Source organism: Aquarana catesbeiana, linkage group LG01, assembly GCF_042186555.1.
Source record: "Aquarana catesbeiana isolate 2022-GZ linkage group LG01, ASM4218655v1, whole genome shotgun sequence".
NCBI lineage: Eukaryota > Metazoa > Chordata > Amphibia > Anura > Ranidae > Aquarana > Aquarana catesbeiana.
Window position 1 is genome coordinate 673401116 of NC_133324.1, and position 13460 is coordinate 673414575.

General features: G+C 41.4%; 1 protein-coding gene across 2 annotated transcripts in view; it reads left to right on the forward strand.

The window, feature by feature from the left end:
* AP1AR (adaptor related protein complex 1 associated regulatory protein) overlaps positions 1–6773 on the forward strand; it is a 91971-nt gene extending 85198 nt beyond the window's left edge. For both annotated transcript variants that reach the window (XM_073602533.1, XM_073602542.1), the window contains one exon: positions 6069–6773. In XM_073602533.1, coding sequence (XP_073458634.1) covers positions 6069–6310 — 242 coding nt within the window. In that variant the 3' untranslated portion in view covers positions 6311–6773. The remainder of the gene's footprint in view (positions 1–6068) is intronic.
* Positions 6774–13460: the final 6687 nt, after the last annotated feature.

Here is a 13460-nt window from a genome sequence, read left to right on the forward strand (position 1 = left end):
TTCTTTTGAGCATTATTTTTATTATTATTATAATACAGGATTTATATAGTGCCAACAGTTTGCGCAGCGCTTAACAAAATATAGGCAGACATTACAGTTACATTACAATTTGGTACAAGAGGAATCAGAGGGCCCTGCTAATTAGAGCTTACAATCTAAAAGGGAGGGTCAATTGATACAAAACTTAATAGCTGTGGGGATGAGCTGATGGAGAAAGTAAAATAGTGTATTAGTTAGAAGCAGGATAGGCTTCTTTAAAGAGAAGGGTTTTCAGGGATCGTCTAAAGATGGATAGATTAGGGGACAGTCGGACAGATTGGGGTAGGGAGTTCCAAAGGATGGGAGAAGCTCTGGAGAAATCCTGGAGGCGAGCATTAAAATGTATAGAGGAGTGTTCAAGTCAAACCGGGACTACATTTTTACAGGTATCAAAAGGGAAGCTAGCCTGGCGGTACTACACGCAGTAGTAAGCGACAAGTGTTACCTATTACTGATAGGCACTGCACATGTCGCAGACCAGTTCAGAGAGTGTTAGTCAAGATGGCAGACAACAGTGTTAGTGTGTATATGGAACCGTGTGTTATAATGAAGGCGTAAAACCTGCAGGTATCTACAGAAGACTTCAAGCACTGTATGGTATTGAGATGTTTAGCCGCAATAAGACGTTTAAATGGTGTAAAGGTTTCAAAGATGGCTGTATGTCTGTCAGTGATGATCCTGGCCGTGGTGGTTCCCAGCCCATTCCTGTGAACATTCAGCATGTGTAATGCCTGATCCTGGATAATCGACGCATAATCTGTCGTGAAATTGCTCATGAGACTAATCTTTCCGTGGGAATGGTGAACACAATCATTGACAAACATTTGCTTTTTCGAAAAGCTAGCACACTCTGGGCGCCAAAGACAGCTTTCCGCTTTTGACCAGTGTTCTGTCAAAATAGCCAATTCATTGAGATCTACAATTACGTCACTTCCGGTTACTGTAATGCATCAGTAATTGGAGATTTAGATGAATTGCTGTTTTGACACAACACCGGCAAGTGTGTACACTGTGGTACATGAAGAGTTTGCTGTTTAGACAGAACAGCAGCTAAGGAGGAAAAAGTTGTCGCCACTTTGGAGGCGGCCATGTTGGTTAGTATCGGGCAGTCTAATGATGTGTACACGTTTGCTGGTGTTGTGTCAAAACTGCAACTCGTCTAAATCTTCAATTACTGCTGCCTTACAGTAACCGGAAGTGACGTGCTTGGGGATCTTGCTGAACTGGCTATTTTGACAGAACACCGGCACAGAAGAGATGAAATTTGCACTGCATTGAAGGAGCGTTTTGACAGGGAGGGCCAGGATTACTGAGAGCGTCCTGTTTCCTCATAGAGACGCACAAACTCATACTGCCCACTGCACTACGTGCACATTACAGCAACTCGGCTGGGAGGTGTTGCCACATTCCCCTTACAGCCCAGACCTTGCTCCAACTGTTTGGACCCCTAAAAGAGTTCCTCGGAGGTCAGCATTTCAGCACTGATGATGACATGAAGCAGGCCTTCATGAAGCTGTCCTAGGATGGTTCAGGCGTACTGACAAATCATTTTTTGCTGAATCATTCAAGACATTAGTTAAATGCTGGGATAAATGTATAAATATAGCAAGACAGCATGTCGAAAAATAAATGCAGTTTCCACACCTTGAAATTTTATTTTATTTTTTATTTTATTTATTTCAGGTACTTATATAGCGCTGTCAATTTACGCAGCGATTTACATATACATTGTACATTCACATCAGTCCCTACCCTCAAGGAGCTTACAATCTAAGGTCCCTAACTTGCATTCATACATACTAGGGACAATTTAGACAGGATCCAATTAACCTACCAGCATGTCTTTGGAGTGTGGGAGGAAACCGGAGGAAACCCACGCAGGCACAGGGAGAACATGCAAACTCCAGGCAGGTAGTGTCGTGGTTGGGATTCGAACCAGCGACCCTTCTTACTGCTAGGTGAAAGTGCTAAATCTGTTCTTTTATTATATAAACTCAAAAGTCTCCGCTTGACTTGGAACACTCCCCTCATATGTCACTAACCTGGGAAGAGTAGGCTGTATAAGGTGAGAGCATGAATAGGTAGAGGTTGCCTTTAAGAAAAACTGCAAGTCAACACAATTACTAGATCCAGCTATACAGGCAGCTTAAAGTGGTTATGAAGGAATTTTTTTTTTTAAATAACAAAAATGTCTATACTTACCTGTTCTGTGTAATAGAACTGCACAGAGCCGTCCTGATCCTCCTCTTCTTGAGTCCCCTGCTGGTACTCCTGGCTCCTTCTCCCTGGTGAGTGCCTGCAATAGGAAGGCGTTTCCCATGGGGGCACATGTGCGTGCTCGCTCCCAAGCCCTGCTGCTGCGTCCATTGATACAGCCAGCAGGACTCTGCCCTGCTCCCTAGTCACTGGCTTTAATTGACAGCATTGGGAGACCATGACTCCCACTGCCTCAGCTAAAAACGCAATTTTTTTTTCTTGTTTAGCCATGTTTTTACATTTAGCGCTATTGCGCATTTTCCCGCGTTTTTTGGCGTTCGCGTTTTTGGAAGTTTTCCATTAAAACACTCTCTTATAATGTAAAAATGCCTAAAAACGTCAAACACTGCTTGACACATTTAGCCATGTTTTTTGGCGTTTTTCATTTTTACAGCTCCTTTTAACTGCTCTTGGAAGCACAGGCTGTTGTGGTGTTTTTTTTTCTACTGCCCCTAAACGCTTACTCTAAATGCCTCTGACAGTTTCTGTGCATGGACACATAGGCTAGGCAGTTAAAAGAAAAAAAAAAAACGTCAACTGCCCCTAACAGCAGCTGTAAAAACATCCTCTGTGCATGAGCCCACAAGAGCATGATATCCTTAAAATTATTAGAGCATATACTATGTGTTTATTGAGTATGCTTTTGTCATGCACAGAAGTCTCCTATCTTTCAGTATGTGCCTTTTGGGTACAGATATTTGGTGATCCGGCCAGTCCCTCTCATTTACTTTCCCAAACTGATCATGCTTAGCACAGAAGTGGATCTGTGCTGTCATGGTCAATTTGCATTCTCACTTAAACACAGGTACACCATGTATATGCACAACATGCTAGCGTCTCTATACTACAGGCTTTGTGCTCAGCGCCTCTGCTGCAAGAATGCTGTGACAATGGCAGTGAGCCATTAGCCAATCACAGCCTGCCTTATGGAGCTGTGGCAAGTAGGGGCATGAACATTGGAAGACATACACAGTATGATGTCACTCACAGCTTGGAGCACAGAAGGGGCACTCTACTGGACTGCAACATGCACAGCAGTACAAGCACATCCCCACTATATTAGACATCATTAACAGCCCGCCCCCTTAAAACACTGACACGCTCCCCACAAACCGAGGATTCAACATGGGGAAAGGCTTTGCTGTCACGTGACCACTAGATTAAAAAAACAGAAAAAGTACTAGATTACATTTTTTTGGGAATGTATTTACTGTATAAAGTTACATATCTTTTGCGTTACAATGAGGTGCTTTGGGTAGTGTATATTTATAGATACTTTTAAGTTGTATGCAGATTTGATGTTTACTGTAAAAAGGTTGCACCACCACCTCCTGAGACTCCCTGGTCCGTTAAGCTGCCAATCACATTAAAGGCCCAAATAGAGGTTTGTGAGTGACTGGGGGTTAGGTCAAAATTTGTACATAACTTTAGCTGCCTATATCCCAGGATATGCTTGCTCGCTTGTTTTCATTGAAGACCGCCTTTTATTTGTGCAGATTTTCCTCATATGCTAAGTTGGAATTGGACAGGTTTTTCCCAGGCTTAGTTTAAAGCTGAAATCCAGGTAGATATAAATGGCACATTAATGCAGCTCTGTATTCATTCATTTAATTTATGATTTAAACAGATTTTTTTTTATTTAACCCCCTTCATGCCGAGCGTACCCAAATATGTGGCCCCACTGGACTGGACTTTTTTTTTCTGTGGGGCCGCATATTTGCGTATCGCCCTTTGTGCTGGGAGCGTGCCGTACTGTGAGCTCCCAGCACAGAGACCGGGGTCTCAGCGGGATTCTTGTACTAACGATTGGGACCTGGAACTCCCAATGCTCAGTCACTGTGAAGCCCGCCCCCATGTTTTCTCTCTGTGAATGGAGGAGAAAGATGCATCCTATCTCTCACTCTCCTTGCAGAGAAAAAAAAAACGTGTGCAATTAAAAAAATGATAAAAAAATTAAATACAAAAGAAAATGCCTAGATCAAGATTTGTCAGGGCTAGTGTTTGGGTCAAGTTCAAAGGTCATGGTCAATATTTTTTTTTTGGACAGGATATTTTTTTATTTTTTTTAGTATGTCGGTGTGTTTTAGGTAGTATGAAAAAGCTAAATTCACACTATTGATTTGGGCTGTACTATGGGTACAAACCACAAATAACATTCACATATGTGGTATCTCTGCGATCATCAGGAGAAGGAGAATGTAATTTTGGGTTTTTCTTTGGTGGAAGGTTATGGTAGTAGCAAGAAATATACAGCTAAATTTTAAAATATATATATATATATATATATATATTTGTTTACTATTTTGGGCCAATTTTCCTTAAAAAAAAAAAAATCAGGAGATTTCCATTACCATTTGCCAAAAAAAATGAAAGCCCAATCTGTCGTGAAAAAAACAAGGTATAATCCACCAAGTAGTTGTGATAGTAGGTACGGTTTTACGAACACATGTCAAAGTTGCAAAGTTGTGCTTGGGCATTAAGATTTGTTTTACCCTTAGGCGTGAAGGGGTTAATCTATATTTAAATTTTGTTTTTTTAACGGCAGACAGTGTAAGTACTTGAAGAAAGGAAAAAGAGCAGCACCCTCTAAGTACAGAAATTGTGGTACATTTTATTCCAGGGATAAATAATAACTCACAAGATAACAAAGATGTCAGTGCATGTAGTTGTATTACTGGATTCATCCACTCCAATTGAAGACGTGCTGCGGTAAAGGATGAGATGATTCCGGCTGCGCTGGTGGCTCCCAACGCTTCCTGGGACTCGGATACACTCAGACTAAGCCGCTGACGTCACACTGCCCACTCCACCCTCAACCCGGATGTGACGTCAGCGGCTCTACTACAACTACATGCACTGACATCTTTGTTATCTTGTGAGTTTTATTATTTATCCCTGGAATAAAATGTACCACTATTGCTGCACTTAGATGGTGCTGCTCTTTTTCCTTTCTGCATTTCCACAGAGTTCCTTCTAGTTCTTAACAGAGCCTGCAGTTGTCCAAAGCCAGCGTTGCACACCCAGAGACTATTCCTTTTTATGAACTTTCCTTTTACAGACTCTGATTGCCAGTGCTCGTTCCATCCATCTAACAGTGGAAACGCTCATGAGTGTTTTGTTTTTTTCTAGTGTAAGTACTTAAGAGTTCAGGGGAAGGAAAATCAACACAAAAAGCTAATCAGTCTGGCTGCAGCGTAAGGCACATATTGAAAGGCGGAGAGAGCAGAGTGACAGATGAGCTTATTCGTTTGCTGCTTCTCCTTACACTGTGCATTCACAGGGTGGGGGCTAGGAGGAGACCTGTACTACTGAACTGCATCAGGGAAAAATAAGATCTCTTCCCTGTCAAAATGGAGTGCGCTCAGTGTGGCGGAGCTGTGTAAATCTCAAAACCGTATGGACAGAAATATAAATTGCATATATGAATTTTATCTGTGTATTATATAGCTGTTTGCCTGTAGTTCAGCATCAAATGACATGATATGGATAATGAAGTAAAGAACAGAGAATGAACAGCAGATATAGGGTACATTTTCCCTTTTAATATGTTGGTGGTATGTAATCACTAAAAAATTAAAGATTGCTGTCCTGAACTATGATTGGCTTCAATGACTGGTATGCAATCAAGTAAGCTACAGCCCATTTTGAAGAACGAAAGGAGTGCTCAATAACAGACCCCCTGTCATCTGTGTTTTTGTTTTCCTCACACATGTAAGTCCTGAATATACGCATGTTTTTCTATTAAGCTATTTTTTTACTTCTTCCACATCCAGGAATAAACAGACTAGTTCCAATGCGGGAACGCTCAAAGACTGAAGAGGATATCCTCCGGGCAGCCTTAAAATACGATGACAGAATATCCGAAAGCCAAAGAGCCTCTGCCTCGGATGACTCCAATGGCCTGGAGTGGGAGAACGATTTTGTGAGCGCTGAGATGGATGATAATGGGAACTCTGAGTATGCCGGGTTTGTAAACCCCGTGACCGAACTTTCTGCAGAGCCACAGGACAGATAGGAGCTGCTTTGGACCAAGAATTGTTTTCATTACCAAACAAAGGAAAGCTTTCTGTTCTCCCTCTTGGGGGGATAATGAATGTACATAACTTTCAGAGCCTTTTTTAGTTAAAAAAAATAAATAAAAGAGCAACAAGGAACTAGAAATGAGAAACTGGACAAAATAAGTGCAATTCTTATCGTTTTTCTTTTTCTTGCCCCAGAAATTTTCTTAAGTATAAGTCGTGGGTTTGTGGGGGGTAATTAGAATATTTCACAGTCGTCTCGGATCACTAATAAATTATATGCACTATTTGAAGACTGAGATTTCGGGATTTGTTTTGCACTTGTCTCCTCTGGACCAGATTGTTTTTACTTCCATGTTTTACGCAGATAGCACCTGTTGAATGTAAATGTGGTGAAAGAACATGTTCATGTGCTAAGCCTGGAGTTCAGCGGAACAAAGTTGTTTAACAAGATAATAATATGGTGTCTGGTCTTTTCTTTGTACATTGCACTGAAGTAGACATTACCTTTTGATGATATTATAATCTCCTAACACAGTTCGGACTAGTGTTCGTGGGCATCTAAGGAAAACCTGGATATCACTTTCAGCGTTGTCTTTATTGATTCATAACTCAGCAGTAATACATATTATTTGTCCATGTACAATACTTACCATGCAGGTACATACACAAAGGAGTGCTGTGCAGTGTTAATTTTGGCAGCAAATTTCGATTTAGTTTTAGTCTTAGGCTTAGGACTAAAATGGCATTTTAGTTTTAGTCCCATTTTAGTCTTCTGCAATTGTTTTAGTTTTAGTTGTATTTAGTCGACTAAATCTCCAGTATATTTCAGTCGACTAAAACTCATTTTAGTCATCTAAAATATAATGGGTGTAATTCAATTGTAATGCATTAGTTAACAATTTTATATAATTTGTAAACTCATATACTGCTGGAGTGAAAATTCTAATATGTTATTTATTATTACATTGAGGCATGAACATGCACTACAGACCAGTGTTCATTTTGAAGTCAAATTTCCTTGTCAAAAGAAGTTTATTGAGTATACAATGTTATAAAGATATATAAAGTAAGTTTACAAGGATCTATAAAGTAAGCTCATTGTTTTACAGTAGGGTTTATATAGGTAAATATCATGAAATTTCAAATATTAAACATTGGGTTCACGTAAACCTAAATTAAAGATATATATCATTTCCTTAGTTACTTTTGTAGGTATTTAAATGATTTATACCTACTATACATATTGTATACAAGTAGAGTGTATATAGGTCAAATAAATTCTGATAATGAGCTTTAATTGTAAGGTGGAGAAAAGGAAAGAGAAAGAAGAAAAAGGGTTGAATTGAAGTCAAATTTCAATTGAGTTTTAGGCCCCTTTCACACTGGGGCGGTGGGGGCGTCGGCAGTACAACAGCGCTATTTTTAGCGCTGCTGTACCGTCGTTCTTGCAGCGGTATTCGGCCGCTAGCGGTGCGGTTTTAACCCCCGCCGGCGGCTGAAAAAGGGTTAAAATCCCTTGTACAGCGCGGCTATTGCCGCGGTATAGCCGCGCTGTCCCATTGATTTCAATGGGCAGGAGCGGTGAATACACCGCTCCTTCACCGCTCCAAAGAAGCGGTTTGCAGGACTTTTTTCACCGTCCTGCCAGCGCACCGCTTCAGTGTGAAAGCCCTCGGGCTTTCACACTGAACAAACAGCGGAGGCTGTTTAGGGGCGGTTTGCAGGCGGTATTTTTAGCGCAATACCGCCTGCAAACCGCCTCGGTGTGAAAGGGGCCTTAGTCTTTTGACTAAAATGGCATTTTAGTTTTCGTCCCATTTTAGTCTTTTGACTAAAATGCCATTTTAGTTTTAGTCATATTTTAGTCATTTCAGTTGTTTTAGTCGTATTTTAGTCGACTAAAATAATAGTCATTTAGTCGACTAAAATGTTTTAGTCGACGAAATTAACACTGGTGCTGTGGGTGTTTTTTTTTTTTTTTTTTTTTTTTTTAATAACTAACTATAACTGTTAAGACAAACCACTTTTAGCATTGTCAAACACACGGTCTAACGTATTGTAATGCATCTCATATAGCACGTCAACATGCATAAAAGCGCTCATCAGTGTATGTTGATGTGCACAGTTGCACGTTTAGGTGCACTGATTTGCATTTTTGCATTAGAACATTAACTGACATGTTTGTTAAACACATGGGTGTGAATGCAGTCATAGTATTTCGCCATATGCTTGTTGGCATATAAAAATTGTTGCAATATAAGATGACAGTGTGTGATCTTTATACTGCACGTATAAGTCAGAGTTATTTACAGGTATACCCCGCTTTAAGTACACTCGCTTTACGTACACTCTTGAGTACGGACATACCCGTGAGTATATGTAAAGTGCCTCGCAAGTACAGTACAGACATTTTGCAGCCGCAGTAGAAGGAGCTGAAGCTCCGAGAGCGTAACCCACCCTGTTCCAGTGTGCCCATGACACCCCCATTACAGCCCCTGACACCTCCACTACAGCCCCTGGCCCCCCACTACACCCTAGAAGTGAAAAAAGGTATTGTTTCACTTTAAGTACGCATACATGCTCTGGTCCCATTGTGTACTTAAAAGCGGGGTATGCCTGTACAGTATTCTGCTCACTGGCAGTTATCATAGGTTTCCCTGGATATGTTTTGTGGTATTCTAGATGGTGTACATAAAGTCTGCCACATCTTTAATATGCAGCATAGGCAGGGTAGGTTTTGCTTAAAGGCTAAGTTCATTTTTTTTTTTTTTATCTGCATTCCAGCTCCCTTGTTTCCTAATATACCATTTATGTACAGGCAGTCCCCGAGCTATGAACGGGTTAGGGACTGCTTGTTTGTTCTTAAGTCGGATTTATTCGTAAGTCGGAAGCGCATGCGCAGAGCGGCGGAGATGTCATTTTCTGCTGTTTTCCTATGTGCCCGCCGACGCTGCCTCCCGTTCGTAAGTAGAAGTTGTTCGCAAGTCGGAGGTTCGTAACTCGGGGACCTCCTGTACCTCAGTTGCAGAAAAACGAAAGCTTTCTTTGATTTTTAGAACAAGGCCTTACCTTAGCCCCTGGTGTGTTCCATAGAAAAGTTCATGACTTTCTGGTATGTAGATTTGGGACATGAGAGCCAGTAAGATACAGGAAGCAGTTCACCAGATGGCCTCATTAGCACACACACCCTGCATCCATCAACTGTTTGCACAACAAACCCGGCATCACTATGAATGTATTTTACCTGGCTTGTCAGTGTAAGCTGCCACAGCTGCTATGTTTGCACAGCATTCCTCCAGATGGGCCCAGGCCACATGCTAAACACTCTGAGGCTGCATGCGGCCCGCAGGTTTGACACCCCTGATGTAGTGCAAGGGCCTGCCTGATTGGATACAGAGTGAATGGATAGATAGGTGGGTCCTCCTATTCCATAATTTTGGTAAATATAAAGAAAATCGTACAGACAGATTGTATAGTGTGTGGCCACCTTTATACATGTACATAGGAGGGAGTGTACGGAGACACTCAGCTGTCGGGTCCCATTCGCATCTCTACGTGTTTTTTTGGGGGACGTTTTGGAGCTTTTCTGCTCATCCTGCATAGGGCAGCCAATTCACTTGAATGAACTGCCCTACACATGACAAACACTCCAAAGAATCTCCTGAACTCTGAGTGGAGCGTGGTGCGTTTCTTTACCTCGCTTTTTGGTACGTTTGCAGTACGTTTGTTGTGCAACAAAACGCCTGGCAAACAAGCTAAGGATGCCATTAACATTTATTGGTAGCGCAAGCACCCTGTGCATTTGCAGCACATTTCTGAAATATGTGACAAAGGGTGCATTTTTTTGTTTAGAAACACAGAGATGTGAATGGAGTCTCATTGTTCTTGTGTAAACACACCAATTTCTATTTCAGGCCCCATTCACACCTAGCATTGTTTTTCCCACGACATGCATAGCGCAGTTTATTGATTTCCATAGGATGCCCTACATACAGCAAAGTAGCTCATGGGACATTGTGGCGTGTTACGCTTTGCAAGTTTTTTTTTACTGTGTTTTCCTGCATTTGATGCTATTTTTTGCACGTGCCTGTTTGCTTCCGTATTTGGGGTACTATTAACAATTATTGGCGCTGAAAGCGTGACTAGTTTATTTTAAGTGTATAAAAGTGGCCACACACTAAACAATCCTGATTGTACAATCTCCATTAGATTTACCATCAACTATGTAGTGCAAGGGCCTGCCTGATTGGATAAATGGTGTGTCCTCCTATTATATAGTTTTGGTAAATCTAAAGGAGATTGTACAATCAGATTGTATAGTGTATGGCCACCTTTATACACCTAAAATTACCTAGTTGTGCTTTCAGTGCCATTAATTGTTAATGGCACCCCAAACTCAGAAGCAAACACACATTTTGCCACATGAAAAAACGGTTGATGGTTTATGCGCTGCAGTTTACTGTGGGTTAGCTGCGCTTTGCCATAGACACCCACAATATATAGTAGAAGTCTATGGCTCTGTGCAGCTAACCCGCAGGAAAGCCACAGATGCGGTACGCTTAGTGCTAATATGCCCGTTGCATAAGTGCAGTGTATGTATTACGTAATACAATGACCTTTTTCTCTTCCAGCTTCTGATGGCATTGCTCTCCAGGCTCCTAGAAAGGCCCCAGGCAAAGTGCACTTGGTATCATTCCGCCTGGGACAGCAGCCAGCGTTACAGAGGAAGCATCGGTTTATGTGGCTCCTGCTAACTCCATGGCTGCCTGTTTACTCCGCTGCCAGCTCCACATACTCTGATGCTCTGGGATGGCAGGTCAGCAATCCGTCGATTGTGATCTGAGCGTGCCGACCTGCCATCCCAGAGCATGAAGTCATGGGCCACATCAGAGGGCTAATCTATTGTTTTTATGATCCTCATTCACTTGGGTCACAAACATTTTGAATTAAATTCCAGCAGACAACTTCCAAATTGTAAAAACATTTCACTTCAAAAAGGTCTGCACAGGAGGTGGCATTGTCAGTGATGCAATAATAACTAGAATACTGAAGAGATCTGCTTGAGATAACCCATCACATTATGTTTATACAGGCCTGGGTTATAAAACCAGATCCCTATTTTAATGGAGGTCATCTCCCACCATGCACTGACTTACTGCATCACAGAATAGTATGTGATGGGGCGTGTTCACGTGTCTGGACCACACCTCCCCCATTACTACAACACCTCTTGTTTTATTTCCACTCACTTTTCTAATTCCTCCCTGGTTCACATTGATGCAATGCGGAAAACACAAGATTTGCCGCATTTCCCCACATCGCACTGCTTGACAATAACATGACGTCCATGCGATCTGCTGCGTGTGTCAATGTTCGATTAATGACACCCAGAAACAGTTTGCAAAACGCAGTGTGATTGCCAGAATCACATCTGAATGCAGATGCAATTCAGGTGCGGGGGGGGGATCCTGCACCGTTTTGGTGCAGATGCGATTTGAGCCATACAAAATGTGTGCTAATCACATGCGGTATTTTCCACGCACCAATGTGAACCTAGACTTAAGGTGATCTGATTGTATAATCTCCTTTAGATCTACCATCAGCTATATAGTGCAATGTTCTGTCTGAATTGATACAAATTGAATGCATTGTTCAGGTGGGTCATCCTATTCCATAGTTCTGGTAAATCTTAAGGAAATTGTTTAGAGATTATACAATCAAATTGTATAATTTTTGGCCATTTTTTTTTTTTTTTTTTTTTTTTTTTTTTTTTTACAAGTAACATAGGAGGGAGTGGACAGAGGAACTCAGCTGTCAGGCCCCGTTCACACCTTCACATAACGGGAACTCATGTTCCCGCACACTTTTTTTTTTCTTGGAACATTTTCGCTCGTCGCACATAGGGCAGGCCGTTCACTTGCATGGGCTTCCCTATGTGCAACAAACGCCCCAAAAAAGCTCCAGATCTTATTTTATAGAGTGGATTGTGGCTTTTTTTTTTTTTTACTGACCCTTTTTTTTTGTTTTTGCAGCTTGTTTGTCGCACGGCATATGTGAGCCTGCTACCTACGCTTGGGGTGCCATTACCATTTAAATTGAGCTGCAAGTGTAATGCATGTTTTCAAAATGCACTGCAAAGCGCGTGTTTTCTGTGTACTTTGCGGTGCATTCAGAAATGAACAGATGTGAATCGAGCCTCGCTGTTTTTGTGTAAACACACCAATTTAACATTCAGGCCCCATTCACATCTAGTATAGTGGGAACGCTTTCTTTTAAGCTAATTTTTGCTGCAACACGCATAGGGCAGCCCATTGATTTCAATGGACTGCCCTAACGTGGCAAAGTAGCTCATGGGACATTTTTGCCTGACCTTACAGAGATTGTATAGTGTTTGATCTCCTTTAGATTTACCAAAACTTTAGATAGATGGTCTGTCCTCCTATTATAATCAGGTAGACCTTGCACTACATAGTTGATTGTACAATCTCCTTTTAGATCTACCATCAGCTTGTATAGTGTATGGTGAGCTTTACAGACTTTCAGGGACACACTTCTCCTGTTTTCAATACAGCTCTGCTCCCATTGGCTGCTATCTGATTGCTCAGCTACTGCACACTCTGCCAAATGAACAAACTATACAAGATGAAGGTAAGGTAGAAAAAAAAGGCTGTGTATTTAGTAAGTACAGTTATTGCTCATGGATTGGAAAAACATGCACCTGCAGAGGTGGGTGGGAGTGATGAGGTCAGCTGGTAAACTCCTTCCTGTGTCTTAACTGTCACCGCCCAGGTAATAATGAAGGAGTTTTTTTTTTTTTAATACAAGTTGGAGGCTGAGGTATGCCTGCTATAGGATAAATAGAAAGGTACATTAACCACTTGACCTCCAGATGATTTACCTTCCCCTCATGACCAGGCCTTTTTTTGCGATAAAGTAACGCAGTGCTGTAACTGACAATTGTGTGGTTGTGTGACAATGTACCCAAATAAAATTTGTCACCCCCCCCCCCCCCACACACACAAATAGAGCTTTCTTTTGGTGGTATTTGATCACCTCTGTGTTTTGTTTTTTTTCTTGTGCTATAAACAAAATAAATGGACAATTTTGAAAAAATATACATATTTTTTACTTTCTGATATAAAA